The following is a 17,565-nucleotide window of genomic DNA, read 5'->3' as shown; positions in this document are numbered from 1 at the left end:
GATGAGCGGACTGAATCAGAGACCAGGGCAAGACCACGGGATCAGGAGAGCCAGATCAAGGTCTGCTGGCCCCTCCTGCTCACTGGAGGCAGACACTCCCTGGCTTCTACTTGCTCTCCCAGCCCCAAAGGTCCAACTGACTGGGGACGTGGAAAATCCATACATTGGATCCCTGGCCCTTGCTAGGAGTTATATCAGTATGGCTCTGATCCCAGGCATAGACAGAGGTCCTAGCCTCAGAGCAGATCCCTTCTATTCCTTTGCGTTCACACTTTTCCAAGTGCTACCCCAACTTTTGTTTTTGTCCCTTCTGTGGACCCACACACCTCGCTCCTTCCTAGAATGTAGTGGATCCTTTGCAGCGGCATGAATACGAGGAAGAAGTTACTTTTGAAGTCAAGCAGCAGGAGCTGAAGCTTAGCTCTGCCTTACCGTGTTTATGATCTTGGGCACTGCAGCTTATCTCTTCAGCTTTTCTGAGTATAAACTGGGATGCTAACACTTCTTCAAGAGGTTGTGTGAGGGTCAAGTTTTTGTTGGGTTTGGGGTTTTTGAGAGAGGGTCTCAGGATAGTTTATGCTGGCCTCAAACTCAATATGTAGCTGAGGATGACTTTGAACTCCTGATCCTCCTGCCGCTGCCTCTTGACTGCTGGCATTACAGGTCTGTGCCACCATACCCAGCTTTGGGTTTTGGTTGTTTGTTTGTTTGTTTTTGAGAGTTTCAATACATATCCCAGGCTAGCCTAGAACTCACAAACCACAAACCTCTTGTCTCGGTCTGCCAGTCTCTGAGATTACAGGAGGGGGTGGTTGGGGATGGAGTCACTCCTATCTTGAAGAAGATAATAGAGGTAAAGTGCTTGGCACAGCATCTGACCAGAACATACACAAATGTATGTATTATTTAAATTATCATAAACTGAGCCCCTGCTACAGTCCTTCTCTGACTGGAAATGGATCAGAGTGGCTGAAGCAGTAGAAGGGGTGGAACAGTGGATGGGTGGAGTCAGCTCACACCTAGCCCTGCACCTCAGGAAGGGACCCAGATATTTTCTCACTGGAAGCAGGAGAGAGTGGTAGATGTCACTGAAGGTGTTTTTGGTGTTAATAAAAAGAATTCCCAGACCTGTGTTGGGTTATGGTAGTGCACTAATCCTAGTTAGCATCTGGGACTGAGATAAAGGAGAATCATAATGTCAAGGTCAGCTTCAGCTACACAGCAAGTTCAAGGGCAAGTCTGGACTAAGAACGATTCAGTTTCAAAACAACCACAAAGAAAACATCAAAATAAAAGGGCTGATGCACAGAAACAGCTGACCTGAACAAAGGGGAGCTCTTGGACCCCCAGATTGATGGCTGTGTGGAAAGCATGGGACTGACCCAGCCCTCCCCCCCAATGTGGTGTCAGTGAGGAGGCCTAGGCAATTTATGGGGCCTTGAGTAGTATTTATCCCTGGCATACAAATGGACTTTGACTGCCCATCCCACAATGAGGGATGCTCTCTCAGCCTGGACTCTTGTGGGAGGGTCTAGGCCCTGCCCTGGATGAAATGACAGACTCTGGAGATCCTCCATGGAGGTCTTCACCCTCCCTGGGAATAGAGTTGGAATTGGGTGGGGGGCTGGGGGACCAGGTAGGAGGGCGGGGGAGGAGGGAAGGGAGAAGGAGCTGGGATTTACATGTGAAGCAAGCTTGTTTCTAATTTAAATTTTTTAAAAATGGAAAAAAATAAAAGGGCTGATAAATGTGGCTCAGCAGTAGAATACTTCTTAGCATGCACAGGCCTCTGAGTTAAATCCTTACTACCACAAAAAAAAAAAAAAGAGGAGGAAAGAAAATGGAAAAAATAAAATTTCCAATATAACCATAACTAGAGTGAGTAGTATAACAATGTGTAGCCATCAGTTATAGAGATTGCCACTTTATCTTTCCAGTGCCCAGTGTATCCTTTGCTATGCTCTCTTGATTACAAGTAAGGTCAATCCCTAAGGTCAATTCAGATTCAAGAGATGGGAATTTGTGTGGTCATACACGCCTCTAATCACAGCAACTGGGAGGCCTAAAGGGGGAAGGCAGAAAGTTTAAACACAGCCTCAAACAAAAAAGAGGAAAAGGGCAATTAGATCCCACTGGTTGATGAGTAGAGGGCGAAAGAATTTAAGGTATTATTCAAATCACAATGAGAAGTTAGAGATAGAAGATTCTAGTCTCCTCCCCAGGAGCAACCAGAAGAATGGCCTAACTCTTGGGAAAACTCCACTTTATCTTGTGGAAGAAGACCAAAATCTTCCCTTTTTTCATTCTTTTATCCCTAATATTTTGTCTATCACCTATCTATCTATCTATCTATCTATCATCTATCTATCTATCTATCTTGTGACACTGGGGCTTGGACCCATGGCCTCATAAATGTTAGGCAAATGCTCTACCACTGAGCTATATCCCCAGCCCCCTCCACATTTTAAATATTGAGTGTATACTTCATGCCAGATACCGGACTGATGCATGGTTATGCAGGAGAAACCAAACCAGAATCCAAGTGCTACAAATAAAGTTGTCAGACAGATGAGATGGGAGATCCGTGGAGAGATTAAATAGAACGGTTCAGTGCTAAAAATAGAGAAGGATTCCTTGGGAGAGAGATCTAGAAAGTCAGGGAGTCTTCCAGACAAGCTGGAATCTAGCAGAATCAGGCTCAGAGATCTGGGTAAACCAAGAGAAGGTAATATGTGTCAGGTGTCCCAGCCATGGGGAAGAGCAAGTTCAAAGCCTTGATATATTCTAAAACCAATCTACATGACTATGGCAGGGAGGGAGGCCCGTCTAGGAAAAAGGAATCTGAGCTCTCACCCAGGGGGTCTTGGAAGTGAGCAGAGAAGCAAGAGTTCAGATCTGACTGCTGTATGGCAGTCGCACCTGACTAGGGGGGCAGCTTCCATTTGGGGCACAGAAGTGGCTTAAACTATTCTTTTTTTCTTTTTTTTTTATATTTTATTTTCCAGTTTAAATTTAGATAAGAAACAAGGTTGCTTCACAAGTCAGTTCCAGGTCCCTCTCCCATTCCCTCCCCTCCTCCCGTGCCCTCCCCCCAACCCCCCCCCCCGTTATCCCCTCATTCCCCCAGGGAGGGTGTGGCCCTCCATGGGGGTGTCCATAGTCTGTCATTTCATATAGGGCAGGGCCTAGACCCTTCCCCAAGAGTTCAGGGTGAGAGTGCACCTCACATTGTTCTATGGGAGTCCAAAGTCCGTGTGTATACTTGGGATGGGTACTGATCTGCTGCCCAAGGCTCAATAGATTCCCTAGGCCTCCTCACTGACACCCAGATTCAGGGGGTCTTGATCAGTCCCATGCTGGATTCCCAGGCTAAGAATGGGGTTGGTTAGAATTGTTGGGTAGCTCACAGAGGAAAACAAGTACCTTGAAGACAATTGGTCTGGATGGCCATAAGCACAAGACAGAGCCCATCCCCCAGTTCCAAAGATGCCAAGTGTCCCGTGAGGCTTCCTGAAGGTGTATCAGGCTGCACCCCAGAGAGATGCTGTTCTAGGTTTTAGGACCCTAGAGCCTCATTAGCTCAGGGCAGCCCTCCTCAAGCCAGCATCTGCTGTCACCAGCATAGCTGGATGGCGACATCTAGAGGCAGCCTTGTATCTCCCATGGCCTCACACAGCAGAGCACTTCCTGCTGATGTTTCTATCCCTGTATCCTCACAAATTAATGACCCAGTCACCAGGCAGGCAGGGTTCAAGGTTCTCCCATTTTTCTATGCTACAGCCCAATGGGGACAGCAAAATCCCAGAACTCCCAAATGAACTTGGGTCCTCTTCTCTTTCACAAACCCACCACCCCGCCCACCCAGCCAACCCTCTCCTCTCCCTGAGCATCTAGTCTCATGCAATGACCCCAGACCCAAGTAAGATTATGGTTCAGCCATTACCTCTACTGCAGTGGAGCTTTTTGTAGCTAACTGGCCATTTCTGCCCACCCACATTCACATTCTCTGATACTAGATCCTCATGGCCAAACTTCTCCCTTCTTTTTGCTGTTTTCCCCCTTTTCTCTGACTTCCTCTTTTGCAGATTCTTCTCTTTTCACAACCAGCTTTTGTACCCCTGCAGTGGAACTGGGTTAGGTAGGTATGTGGAGGGGGCGGGAGAATGGAGTGGGAGGGAGACTCAGGAGGGCAAACGCTAACAGCCCTGGTAACATCACAGTAACAGCTGAGGCAGGACTCCTGGTTCTGTCCCAAACTAACAGAAGCTATATCCATTCTGAGGTCAATCTAGGTTATCTCCGCTAGACAGAGCTTCCAACAGCCTAGGCTGGCCTTGTACTTGGCAGGCACCTGAGCATGACCTTGAACTCTTGTTCCACAACACCGTACCCAGATTACCCTGCACCGTCCTTTCTTTTTCCTGACAGGTAATCTGAGGGCCCCTCTTTGCCCACTCAGCCACATTTTAAAAGCTCTGTGTCCATATTATTGGGTCTCTCTCACCTACCTCAATGCCTCGGAAGCCCTATCCCCAGACACTGATTCAGACCTCAAGCTTCATTTTTGTGTGCTCCTTTCCCTGGATGGCCCTTCCCTGTCCCATGTTGCCAGTATCATGAGCGTCTCGCCCCTTCCCAGCCTGAATGACTAGCTCCAGGACACCCAAGGTTTATGCATTGAAAGCAAACAGAACTGCAGCCCTGAGAAAACATCCTGTTTTTCTCTAATGCAGGGAGCTGGGGGCTGATGAGGGCTTTCCAGAATCTGGGAGAGGCAGGCAGATCTGTGGGCAAAGATACCGTGGGCGCCAGGGTGCTCCTCCATAGACCACTTTACCCTTGTTGATGAAAGTCAGAAGAGGAATCCTGACCTCCTCACTATGATCCTGCTGCCCTATCCAAGCCACTGCCCAGACTAAGACATGTATTGAGAAAGCAGAAAAGGGGAGACCAACGGGACCAACACTCCAACAAATAGTAAAAATTCACCAGTCCCAGATAGAACCAGTTACTTGGGAATCTGGCCACCGACACTTCAGGTTAGTCTCTAGTAGAGACTATTTAGGGGCATTTAGTAGCCTGGTCTACAGAGTAAGTTCCATACAGCCAGATATAGAAACCCTATCTCAAAAAAAAATTCTAGAGATAGGTTAAATCTATACATTTAATTTTTCCTGCTGGGTGGTAGTGTCTCACACCTGTGATTCTAACAGTTTGGAGACTGGGGCCAATATCTTGATCTAGATATACAGGCCAATTATCAAGACCCTGGGGTGACAAAGGGTACAGGTGTGATGGCTTCTAATCCCAGCACTCGAGAGGCAGAAGCAAGTAGATCTGTATGAGTTCAAGGTCTGGTTTACACAATACCAAGTTACAGGCCAGCCAAGGCTCTTCAGTGAGACCCTGTCTCAAACAAACAATAAATCGATACCGGAGAGATGGCTCAGTGGTTAAGAACACTGGCTGCCCTTCCAGAGGACCCTGGTTCAATTCCCAGCACCCACATGGTAGCTCACAGCCATCTGTTACTGCAGTCCCAGGGTATCCAGTGCCCTCTTCGGACTTGCATCTGTACCAGGCACACAGGTGATATATACACATAGGTGCAGACAAAACACCCATACACATAAAAAATAAAGTAAGCAGGGCGGGGATGGCACACGCCTTTGATCCCAGCACTCAGGAGGCAGTGGCAGGTGGATCTCTGTGAGTTCAAGGTCAGCTAAGGCTACACAGTGAAACCCTGTCTTTAAAAACAAAACAAAAAAAAAGTAAAAAATTCCTAGTACTCCCTTTTCTAACTTTTCCTTTTCCAAATTCTGTTCAAGAAATGACCAAAAGTGATGAATATACTAATTACCTTGATTTGATCATTACGCAATGTATACACAAGTTGACATATCAAAATGTACCCCATAGCTGGGAATTGGTGGGGCACACCTTTAATCCCAGCACTTGGGAGGCAGAGGCAGGGGAATCTCCGTGAGTTTGAGGCCAGCCTGGTCTACAAAGCTACACAAGGAAACCCTGTCTGGGGGAGGGGGAAGTACCCCATTAATAAGCTTTTATATGTCAACCAAAATATCTTTGTTTTGAGACCTAGTTTAATTACCCAGCTCTAAAATGCTAATGACGAAAGATTTGTATCTGCATTAAACCTTTTTAGATGTGTTTTCCCTGGATGTATATATGTACACCATGTGTGTACAGTGTCCAAGGTCAGAAGAGGTCATAGGATCCCCTTGATCTGCAGTTATGATTACGCACCACCATGTGGGTACGGGGAACTGAACCTGATCCTGATGATGCCCAACACTTGCCAGCCATGCTGGAGCACATGTGGCGCTCTTAACTGCAGAGCCAGTACCTCCAGCCATGCTGGTGCACATGCGCTCTTAACTGCAGAGACAATATCTCGAGGCCCTGTACCTGCATTTTACAAGGGCCCACTGAACAGTTCCCTCTTGGACGCATTGAGGCACAGTGCAGTCTTGGAGTCTTCAGTTCCAAGCAGCCTAGACTTTTCCCCAGAACTGGCTTGACACTACTAGTGCTACTGGCCTGTCCTTGGGGTTCTGACAGGATGGGTATCCCCTCAGCTGTGGCCACCAAGACCACCACCTGTGCACATTCATTATGTTCCCTTTTTAAGAAGGGCCCCACCCACCTCCCATTTCTCTCTCTCCTTCTCTCTCCCTCCCTCCATCTCTCTCTCCTGTTGCTCCTGTCCCCAGAGGCCAGTCTCCGCTCCCACCTTTTCCCATCCACTTCCCCCTCCCCAATAAAAAATCCTTTCCACCCAAGCTCAGTCACAGGGCCTGTTACAACTAGCAACATGAAAGCTGTTTTAACAAGTAGGCTCTCGGTAAACTTATGAAATCCTAGCAGGTCTTGGCCCAGAGTGCACAGTGTCTTTTTTCTTCTCCATTCCCTGCTCACATGGCTAACATAAGTGAATCCTCCTGAGGCTGGAGAGATGACTCAATATTAAGCGTGTTCCTCAAGTGGACCTGAGTTTGGTGCCTAACATATTGGGCAGCTCAAGGCAACCTGTCCCCCACTCCAAATACCCACTGCCTTCTTCTTACCTCCCTAAGCATCTGTGCTCATGTGATACAAATGCACACACTTAGTTAAAAATAAAACATTAAAATAAATAAAACTTAAAAAGGACTCCCCATGTGCTTCAGCAGCTACTAAAAGTCTTAGTGCACTATGCTTCTCTTTGGAGCAGGGTGTTCAGTAAGTAAGTAGTCTAAACTTGGCCTTGGTCAGATAAAAATGCTGAAACAAAAGTTGGCCCAGCATCCTAAAGGCTAAAAAAAAAAATTAATGTTCAAACTAAAGGAAAACAAATTTCATTTTTGATCCTTTTATTTAAAAGTTCTACTTAAATATCCTCAAAGGTTAGAAAATCGGGGTCAGATAGGAACACCAGTACATAGCTTAAAATACAAATGTCAGTAATTATTAAAGAATGTGGTTAATGATTGTTCCAAGAAAATGCATAGTAAGAAATATTTTCCCAGGAGGCAAGTTAAACACCAGGAACCAAAGGAGGAAGGGATGGCTCAGGAAATAGCTATGCAGCAGTCCAAACAGGCCTCCACCACCAGGCTACACACATGGCAGTTTACATCACAGGCTGCATCTCTAGCCTTGACCTTCAAATCCAAAGGGAGTCACAACTGCCCTTCAAAGACCTGAAGCTGGGGTGGCTCCATTCCAGAATATTAAGTTTAGCCTGGGAGGTTACAGCTTCTCGCTAGCTGTCCAAGGAAAACAAGTTGGTCAGAAGGACAGAACCAGCCTTCTTTTGAATACATTTTGTCGTTGATTTACATAATTATTCCCTTCTTTATCTGAAGATCAAGCCATTCACATTTTACCTGTGTTTAAAAGTTGTCAACTTGATTGTGTCTCAACCGAGTTTTGTCCAGTGTCCTAAAAGCTTCTTAGCTTTTAAGTCAAATGTACTTCTGGGGAAAACATCCATATATTACAACACCTCAAAGTTTACATATAATAAATTAGCTTTAACGTTATAAATAACATCTCAGAAAACTGAATCTTATTAACATGATCTAGCATACATTCAAAACTACGATCTTTTCTACAGTTTTACTAGCTTCAGAAATCAACAGCACTGTACAAAAAAACAAATATCTAAACAACACCATTTCCATTAGTTTCTTACCCCAAATCATGTCATTTTTAAGCACCAAGACATACTTCCTTCAAGTTACATCTGTAATATTAAATGGCTAATCTCACTATTTACATTTTAAAAGTCTAAAAACTGAAGACTCTATATGAAAAGGATGATAAGAGTTTTGGAAGAACTGACAAGAACCATGAATCTCCTTTCCCATTTCAGTGTCCCAAAGCAAAAACTCACTTGATTTAGGGGGCCATGGCCAAAACCCATGGCCAGGGAGACAGACATACTGACATGTAACCAGAAGGCAGTACTCACTGGAGCAGACACAGAAAGGAGAGCTGAGTTCATAGGAAGAGAAAAGGTAGATAATAAGCCAGTCTTTCTTCTTTCTCAATATTTCAGCTGGAAAACAGGGGCATCCATTAGCAGAGAGAAAGCACAGACACTCTTGGAGACACAAATGTGAGGTCTGTGTTCTATCAACTTCAGGATAAGTTACCCGAATCAGAACCATTCTACCAGCCTCCAAAATAGGGCTCAGATACTGAATACCACTTAAGGCTCCCAGGAGTACTCCTGGGTTTAGCTGGTGCAAAAAAAAAAAAAAAAAAAAAGGACAAAGAAAACAAATGTCAAATAGTGTCTTCCATTCAAACAGCAAGCCTTCAAGCTAGAATAATAATGACTCACATTTAGGGTTACCTTTTTGTTTTGTTTTGTTTTTCCTGAAGCAAGTTCTCACTACATAACCTAGGCTGGCCTTAGTGCCTAGCTGGAACACACTAATATTTTTTTTTAGACAGGGTGCCATGAACTTATGATCTTCCTCCCTCCTTCACTCATGTGCTGGGATTAAGGCATGTGCGGCACACCCAGGTTTTTTCTACTTTATTTTAGAGGTGGCACAGTTGGGGTTATTACTTAGGACTCTCTTACACACGAGAGTTAAAAGAAAGGTCCCCCTCCCCCAGGTAAGTCACACGTAAGAGTATGAAAGAACCACAGAAAGTAAGCGTACCCAAGTGTGGGTACAGGCAGGTCCCTCCAAGGAAGAACTACCTACATTTTATTTTTGAGTAAAAATCTAAGAGATCGGAAGTAACAGTAATGGTTTCAGAACAAAAGGACCCAAGAGTCCCTTTTAAAAAAAAACATGAGACCATATCACAAAATAGGTACACTAGGAAATATCCAAAGAACAAGCCCCATATGTTTCAATTTTAGTTATTTTGTGAGTACACGTGCCATGTATATTTGGAGATCAGAGGGCAACTTTTAACTCCTTCCACCACATGGGTCCCAGGAATGGATCTCAAGTTTCCAGGGTTGGCAGCCTTTATCCACTGAGCTGTTCTGCCAGCCCAGCCCCAACTCTTGTCAGAATGTCTACCTGCAAAACCGAGGGGGCCAAACCTAGTTACCTGTTAGTGTGTGACAGCACAGTGGGTAAGAGACAAGGGAAGGACTAAGACTTTGCCTACAGTGCTCTGATGAGGTACAGGAAATTAAAACTGCCAAAAAAAATACATGTGTTTCCATTTAGGGACACATTTCCTGCTGTTTAATGCCACAGCCAAAGAGAGGAAGAAATGTATCCCCTAACAAGGATCCATGTGGGTTAGCTTTCAAGCAAACACAAAGATTCTGCAGCCCCTATGACCAGATGCATCTCAGTTTTCACCCAACTCTCACACCAAATATGGTCTAATCACCGAGGCATAGCAGCGGCAATTCATAACAGGCAGGGGCAGGTGTCCCATCTGATAAGTCTCCCTCCTCCTTCCCAAGATGCAAAGAGAAAGCCTCCACTCACGGCTGTTTTCTTAGGGCATTCTTTACCCAACTCTAGACTCAGGCTGAAATCTTAAATCCACAAACCACCCTCAAATGTGCACAACTACCTCCTGGCCACATTGTTGCCTCGCTTCCAAGAGAGAACAGGTGAAAGACTGTCCAGTAAGGCAGGGTGAGGCTGGGCAGCATAGCAGAGGTAGTCTTATGTCAGTGTTTAAGGGATATAATCAGAAAGAATGAGAATTATGAATAATCCTGTGGCTAAGCCTGGAGGAACATTTTACTAAGCAGAAAGCCAGGGGTCAGGGATTAGACAGAAGTTACCTCCCAGTATGGCTCGAAGGTTTGGGGATGGACTCAAGAGAAAGGACCAAAGGCTATACAATTACATTCAGACAGCTCAGAGACCTAGCCCCTCTCGTCCTCAGCTGAGAATACAAGATGAGTGGCTCGAAATGTGCTTACAGCTGTCCTGCTTGCAAGCTTGATGATTCAGTTTCAAAATAAATTGAACCAGCTTTAAAAATGCAAATAGCACAGAATATCTTCGGTCATTACAGAAAGTCACAAACATAGGAAGTTAGAATACGACATAGAAAAGTGCCCTGAAGACTGCTTTGTAAACCTAGGCTTCCATAATTAGAAAACAAAATAAAAACTACAGCCTAGAAGTTGTGCATAACAGAGTTCAAGAGTGATCACATTCACAAATGTTGTAACTGGGTCTCAGAAGATCATGAAGTTATTTATTCTTAGACTCATGATTAAATTTATCCTTTAAAAGCACAAGATGACACAGTTTGTGTCTTTATAGAGGACATGGGCTACGTGAGCCTAAGCCATTTTGAGTATTGTCTGCCTGCTACATAGAAGAGTTGACCAGCGCACACAGAGACAAAAATCACTACTAATGCTTTCCCACCACAGCTGGGTTTCCTTTGTTAGTCAATTACTCAGCAACCTATATCTGCCTATTCCTTGATAAGGTTTGAATTGCTCACTTAGAAGTGAAAATGTTTTAAAGTGTATTCGTGTGTCAGCCTTGGCAACAGGGCTAGACTCTTAACCCTCCTTATAATATGTATCAACTGACTCCGAGTTAAAAAACACCACCATGACAGTGATATCATCCCGGTACATCCTGGCTACATCTTCTGGTAAGGTCAGCATGGCAGCCAGCCGCTCGGGCTCCATCTCCCCGTACTCGTTACTCCCGATGGCATGTCTGATCAGATGTGTGGCTACATTTTGGTCAGATGCATGGAGTCCACTGGCTTTCCTCTGCAGCAGCAGGCTCTGCATGAGTCCCAGGTTGGCTGGTCTTTGGTCCAGGTCCGGCTTACGGCAAGCAGCCTTGGATAGGTGCCCCACCACCAGCCTTACGACATCCTCATTGTCCAGCATGTCCCACAGACCGTCTGAGGCCAGCACAAGGAACTTATCTTGGGGCCTCAGCTTGTGGTATGTAACCTCGGGCTTGGCAGTCAGATAGGGTGGCGTGTAGTAGTGGGGTGGCGTGAACTGGTAGATGTTGAGGGCCTCAGTATCAAAGCCCCTCTCCAGGACACTGCGCTGCAACTCTTTACTCCACTTCAGTTGGACATCCCCAAAGGCCCTGCAGGGTATGAGGACACCCAGCAGCCTGTCATCTACGATGAGGGTCCTGCCCTCAGACTCAGGGTGTTCTCTCTTCAGCCGGGACAGCTCGGTCTCATTCCAAGCGTTGTGGTCCCGGGTGAGAGGCAAACAGGACCACACACCATTGTCTTCCTGGACACCAAGGATAGCGCGGCAGTCACCAGCATTTGCCACATGCAGGTGAGCTCCATTAACATGGGCCATGCAAGCTGTTGCCCCAGAAAAAGCAACCTGGAGGGATAAGTTCTTTGTCACCTGATCTTCCAGAGGAGCCTGAATTTCCAGTGAGATGTCAGAATCCAGTCTCTGGAAGGAGTACATCAATGCTTCTTCGATGCTCAAGCCCATTTCCATGTGCAGGTCAAGAAGTTCCTGCCAATAGACTCGGAGGTGGTCCAGATGTACTGATGTGACATCCTTATAAATACTATCCCCAGGATGCTTGAGCCACTGAAGGATGGGTAGCAAAGGCTTCATGTTTTCCATCTGCTCCTCCATCTGCTCCAACGTCTGGTGGGACATCAGGGACACTGCCATGTAGTAGAAGAGCCTCTCACTCACGGCTTGTGCACATGCATGACCACCATGTCCGTCAAAAATACCAAACATGAGTCCGTTGGTTTGCATGCAGGAAGCTACCCCTTGTCGGTCCTCCACTGGGGAATTGGCAGCCAGCTGGTTGCTCTCAAACCTTAACACTGAATTTGGAACTCCATCGTTGAAATCAAGAAGCTTGTGAGATGACTCGCCAGCTCGAAGCAAGTCATTGACCTGTTCAGGGCTAAGCTGTAAGTGGAAATCCTCTTCCTCGGTTGATGTGTGTCTGTAGGCTTTCTGCAGAGCAAAGCCACCACACGGAGTTGGGTTCTTTAGAGTCGACGATGCCTGAGGAAAATGCCTCCACTTCAGCTGATTCCTGTTCGAGGCGCCCCTTGAGTATAAGCGTCTACCCCCTTGTAATAAAGCAATCCGATTCCTTGCAGAATTGAAGATCCAGTAGGACACAGTACTTGACATTCTGAAGCTATAATGGCACGTGGAAGTGGGTTGTTTTTCTGCCTGAAAAATTAAAGTTTATGAAAGTTTCAAAGCTCAAATTTTTAAAACATTTCTTTTGCTAATGTTCCCTCCTCATATCTACCTTGTGCCTCCTTTTCTTCTCCTTTCCCGAGCCTACTGTCTCGCGAGCTCCCTTGCTCAGTCTCCCCTATGGTATCTTAGGTATCCGCCCTCCCAAGCAATCCGTCTACTCCATGAATTCCAGACACATAGCTGCTTACTGGCGGCTATCCTGGGTCCAGTCCTGTACCTGGTACACAGCAGGTCCTCAAATATTAGCACAACTTGGCAATTTCAGAGTCACTATATTTACCAGGAGTACTGCGTCACTAGTCTCAATGGCAATTACTATTAGTAGGATAGGAATACTACCAGTCTCATATGGTTGGGTTTTGTTTTATTATTGTTTTGTGCATCCCTAGAGATTGAACACACAGCCTCTTCTATACTGATCTACCCCTAAGCTACATCCCCAGCCCTCCTTTTATACTTATTTTGAGACAGGGTCTCAATGAGTTGCAAGGTTGGCTTTGAACATTAGCTCCTCCTTCCTCAGATTCCAGAGTAGCTAAAATTAAAGCCACAGGTGCTATTCTCACAAGACTTGGGAATGCTTTTTGCTGTTGACATTGTTTTGTTGAGACAGGGTCTCACTTTGCCACCCTGGAGGGTATAGTGTAGATCAGACTGTCCTCAAACTCATAGATCTGCCTGCTCCAGCCTCCTCAGTAATGGGATTAAAGGTGTATACCACAGATGGGCAGTGATGGAGACTTTGATCCCACCACTAGGGTGGAGAAGCAGGCAGATCTCTGTGAGTACCAGGTAGAGGCAGGTGGTTCTCTGTGAGTGGAAGGCCAGCCTGGTCTACAGAAGAGTTCCAGGACAGCTGGGGCTACACAGAGAAATCCTGTCTCAGAAAAAAGAGGGGGGGGCCGTGTACCACCATATCAAGTTTTCAGAAAGTTTGTAAAAATAAAATATGACATTTCCAGGCCAGGTATGGTTCTACATGACTTTAATTCCAGAATTTGGGAGGCAAAGAAGCAGAGGCAAGCTAATCTCTGTGAGTTCAAGACCAGCCTGATTCACATAGCAGATTGTTGCTTTTTGCATCATTCTGGGCCAGCGTTGGTAACAAAGTGAGGCCATGCAGGGTAGGATTCAAGGAGCTGGGAGTGGTGATGCAAACCTTTAGTCCCAGAATTTGGGAGGCATAGGCAAGTAGAGTTTGAGGCCAGCTACACAGAGAAGCCCTGTCTCAAAACACGCAAGAAATAGTCAAACTGGGTGTGATGGCGCACCCCTTTAATCCCAGCACTAGGGTAGCAGAAGCAGGCAGATCTCTGTAAATTCGAGGCCAGCCTGGTCTAGAGTGAGTTGCAGAAGAGCCAAGGTTACACAGAAAAGCTCTTGTCTCAAAAAAAAAAAAAAAAAAAGGAAAGAAAGTGACATTTTCACTATTTTTGTCATTGGGGTACATTCTTCTAGTTATTCTGTACAAGGTTTTTTTGTTTTGTTTTTTGTTTTACGAGACAGGGTTTCTCTGTATTATTTTGGAGGCTGTCGGTCCAGCCTAGCCTTGAACTCACGGAGATCCGCCTGCCTCTGCCTCCCGAGTGCTGGGATTAAAGGCATGCGCCACCACCGCCCGGCGCTGTACAAGTTTTTATATTGTTGGGCCAATTACATCTAACCTGGCTTCCGTGTTAAAGACAATGTTTTCAGTGACACTAAAATTTGTCAATTTTGCCATAAACATTCACAACTACTGGAGACTTGGAGCTTGTTTCCACTAACCTGGTACGTATTAAACACCAAACTGCATGGCCTTTACAGCCACCTTTTCCGTACTTGTTTCCAAAATCAGTAGGTCAAAGGGTATAAACGCACTGTCAAATTGATTTCCCAAAGCCAGTGAGGACCGTCCATTACCCACCCGACTGAACTTGGGGCAGATGAGGTCGTTCAGAGGCAGATGGCCTCGGACGCCTCTTGACCCTGCAGAAAGCACAGGCAGCTGGGCGCAATGAAAACCGTTCTCCGCAGATGGGACAGAATTTAGCTCCCCTAAAGAAATCAAGTTGATTCCTTAGCAGGGAGGCAAGGTCCTAGCTAAGAACTCAGGCTCCGTTTTAGTGTTCTGAACCTTGGCTTTCCCTAAAACAGCAATCCGCTTTGCAACGCCCAGCTCACGGGAAGCTGATGCAGGGAACCCGCTAAGCAGCCGACTCCACTAGAGCGGGGACCCACGTGGCGCTTGCGCGCGAGTGGGGTGACCACGACCGGGGACCAGCTCGTCCCGCCCTCTCACCTCATCTCCTCTCCGCCCCATCACCTGAGGCGCCCGCAGGCCAGGCTGAGGAACATGTCCGGACCCCTTCTAGTCCCCTTCCTTACCTCGTACCCTCGTCCTCTCCTCACCAGCTTGTGCCGCCCGCACTCAGCGGATGCTCTCAGTTCAGATCCTGCGCGCAGCGGCTCGGTTGCAGAGATCGGGTTTTACTTCCCCAGAGAGGCCCCCAGTTAAGGAACCAGCACCAGAAGAAAGCTCCCTCCCGCCATTTCTGATTGGGTTAACTTCGAAGGCGGGCCCTTGATAGACGTAGATATTACCCAATGGATGAAGAGGGAAAGAGGAAGACCGAGAGGCGGGGCCAGGAGGAGCCGCCCTGCACTCTACCCTCGGGGTTACGGTAGCATCTGAGCAGCCACTGCCCCACCAGGCCGTCACGTGGGACTATGCCCCCAGCTTGCCAAATCGCCACACCCTCAGGCCCAGAACCAAGAGACCTCTCCAGTTCCTTATTGTTCATTCTTGCTTGGGTTCCTCCCGGGTTTTGTTCCTTCCCTCCTTGCTTTATCGCCCTATCATCAACCCTTTGGACACCTTCCTTAAAGGCCTTATGGACGACTCTAGTTGTACTTTCCCTGACCTTATTTTCCAAACCTGCTGTTCTTCCTAACCCAGTAAAGATCCCACTGGCACTAGGAGACCCAAGTCTAAACACTAGGGTCAATTTGATGCCTACTTTACTTGTCACACACTTTTTTTTGTTGTTGTTTGTTTGTTTTTTGTTTTTCGAGACAGGGTTTCTCTGTGGCTTTGGAGGTTGTCCTGGAACTAGCTCTTGTAGACCAGGCTGGCCTCGAACTCACAGAGATCCTCCTGCCTCTGCCTCCTGAGTGCTGGGATTAAAGCTGTGGGCCACCAACGCCCGGCTGTCACACACTTTAATCCTGTTCCTTCCACATCCTAAATATCTTCCCACCCATCCATTTGCCAGTGCCAGATTCCAAGTCTCCAGACTCCCTTTTGCCAAATTACACTTAGTCCTAACTATCTATCCTTCCTCTAGAGACAGAATGAGCCTTCTAAAACCCCTGATCTAGCCAGGCAGTGGTGACACATGCCTTTAAGCCCAGCACTGTGGGGGAAGGGGGGGAGGCAGAGGCAGGCGCATCTCTGTGAGTTCAAGGCCAGCCTGGTCTACAGAGCGAGTTCCAGGACAGCCTCCAAAGCAATACAAAGAAACTGTGTCTCAAAAAGACAAAAATAAAATAAATAAAACTTCGGATCTAAAGTGTTGCTAGTCACTACTTTGAATTCACGATTACATTGGCCTATTAGTGACAAGTGATAGTAGCTGGCATTATTACTTGTTGGTAGCTTGGCAAAGGCAGAGGACCAGAACAACAGATATCCCCTGAATGCCTTCTGGTCCTAACAACAACAGAGCCAGTCTTTATCTCTTCCCTTATTAAATTGTTTTAATAGAGCTTTCCTATATGTGAGCCAGTAGAATCCTCTCATGAAGTCAAAGAGAAGTAAGAGACAGCAGAAAGGTCTGAAAATGGGATCTCCAGAAAGGAAGAGGCACTAGCCTACTTAGAAACCTGAACCCAAAGCCATGCCTAAGGTAAAGTACTTCTGTCAGATTTTTGTTAATGTTATATACCCTTTTACTCAGCCTCAGGCCTTCTAAGAAGGTGGTTGTTTGGAAGTGTTTTGTTTTATTTTTGTCTTTGGTTTTGAGAATCTCACTATGTAGTCCTAGTTAGCCTAAAACTAGCTTTGTAGACCAGGCTGGCCTCCAACTTACAAAGATATACCTGCTTCTGCCTCCCAAGTTCTGGGGTTAAAGGCCTGTGCTAAAGGCCCTGTTTTACTGTGGATTGTGTTTTGGTTTTGGGTACTATTGGATTTAGAGCCTCCCACACACTAGACAGACACTCTACCACAGAGACACTTCTTACCTCTCTCTTCTGCCCACCCAGTCTCACCAAGTCATCCAGGTCAAACTTAAACCTTAGCCTCAGGAGTAGCTGGGATTGTAGACTTGCACCACCAGGTGGAGCCTTTCTGAAAGTTCTGAATCAGAATTTGCACAGTCTCTTCCGGACACGAGGGCTGAGGGTGTGGTCTGTCTCTTTCAGGCCCATACTAAAAGTTCTGATTGAGTAAATGGGCATGAGAGAACAGAGAAGCATGCTTTATTTGTTGTTAGTATTCAGACATCTGTACTGGCCTGTCCTTAGGGTTCTGACAGGATACACCCTCAGCTGCAGCCACTAAGAGCACCACCTGTGCATATTCACTATGTTCCCTTTAAAAAGGGCCCGCCCACCTCCCATCCTTTTCTTTTTATTTCTCTCCTCTCTGTCTGTCTGTTCCCTGCCTCTCTCTTTTCTCTCTCTCTCCCCTTTCCTCTCTTCTGCTGCTCCTATCCCTGGAGGCTGCCCTCCCCTTTCCCCTTTGTAAGATCCCTTTCCCTTAAAAAAAAGAAGAAAAAAAAAAACTTCTTCTTGAACCCTGTCACACGGCATCTTTCTCTCATGTATCACTTTCTTTAAGTTACAACAGTTGTGCTTTGAGTTTGTTTTACAAATAGTTCATCTGTGCCTATAGA

The 17,565-nt window shown here is 46.3% G+C and overlaps 1 protein-coding gene across 2 annotated transcripts; it reads right to left on the bottom strand.

Moving 5' to 3' along the window:
• Positions 1 to 7,359: 7,359 nt before the first annotated feature.
• On the bottom strand, positions 7,360 to 17,078 carry Pdp2 (pyruvate dehyrogenase phosphatase catalytic subunit 2). 2 transcript variants are annotated; one of them, XM_021232139.2, is made up of 2 exons: positions 16,913 to 17,078; positions 7,360 to 12,655 (listed from the first exon to the last, which is right to left on the bottom strand). In XM_021232139.2, exon 2 carries the CDS (start codon positions 12,611 to 12,613, stop codon positions 11,021 to 11,023), a length of 1,593 nt encoding a protein of 530 aa, XP_021087798.1. In that variant the 5' UTR covers positions 12,614 to 12,655; positions 16,913 to 17,078; the 3' UTR covers positions 7,360 to 11,020. The 2 variants fall into 2 exon arrangements, with proteins under 2 accessions (XP_021087798.1, XP_012974960.1); XM_013119506.3 differs by lacking the exon at positions 16,913 to 17,078 and adding an exon at positions 15,056 to 15,225.
• Between the last annotated feature and the right edge of the window lie 487 nt (positions 17,079 to 17,565).

This window comes from Mesocricetus auratus, unplaced genomic scaffold (genome assembly GCF_017639785.1).
Source record: "Mesocricetus auratus isolate SY011 unplaced genomic scaffold, BCM_Maur_2.0 Super-Scaffold_100714, whole genome shotgun sequence".
NCBI lineage: Eukaryota > Metazoa > Chordata > Mammalia > Rodentia > Cricetidae > Mesocricetus > Mesocricetus auratus.
Note: the sequence above shows the minus strand (reverse complement) of the source record. Positions and strands in the feature narration are given on the sequence as shown.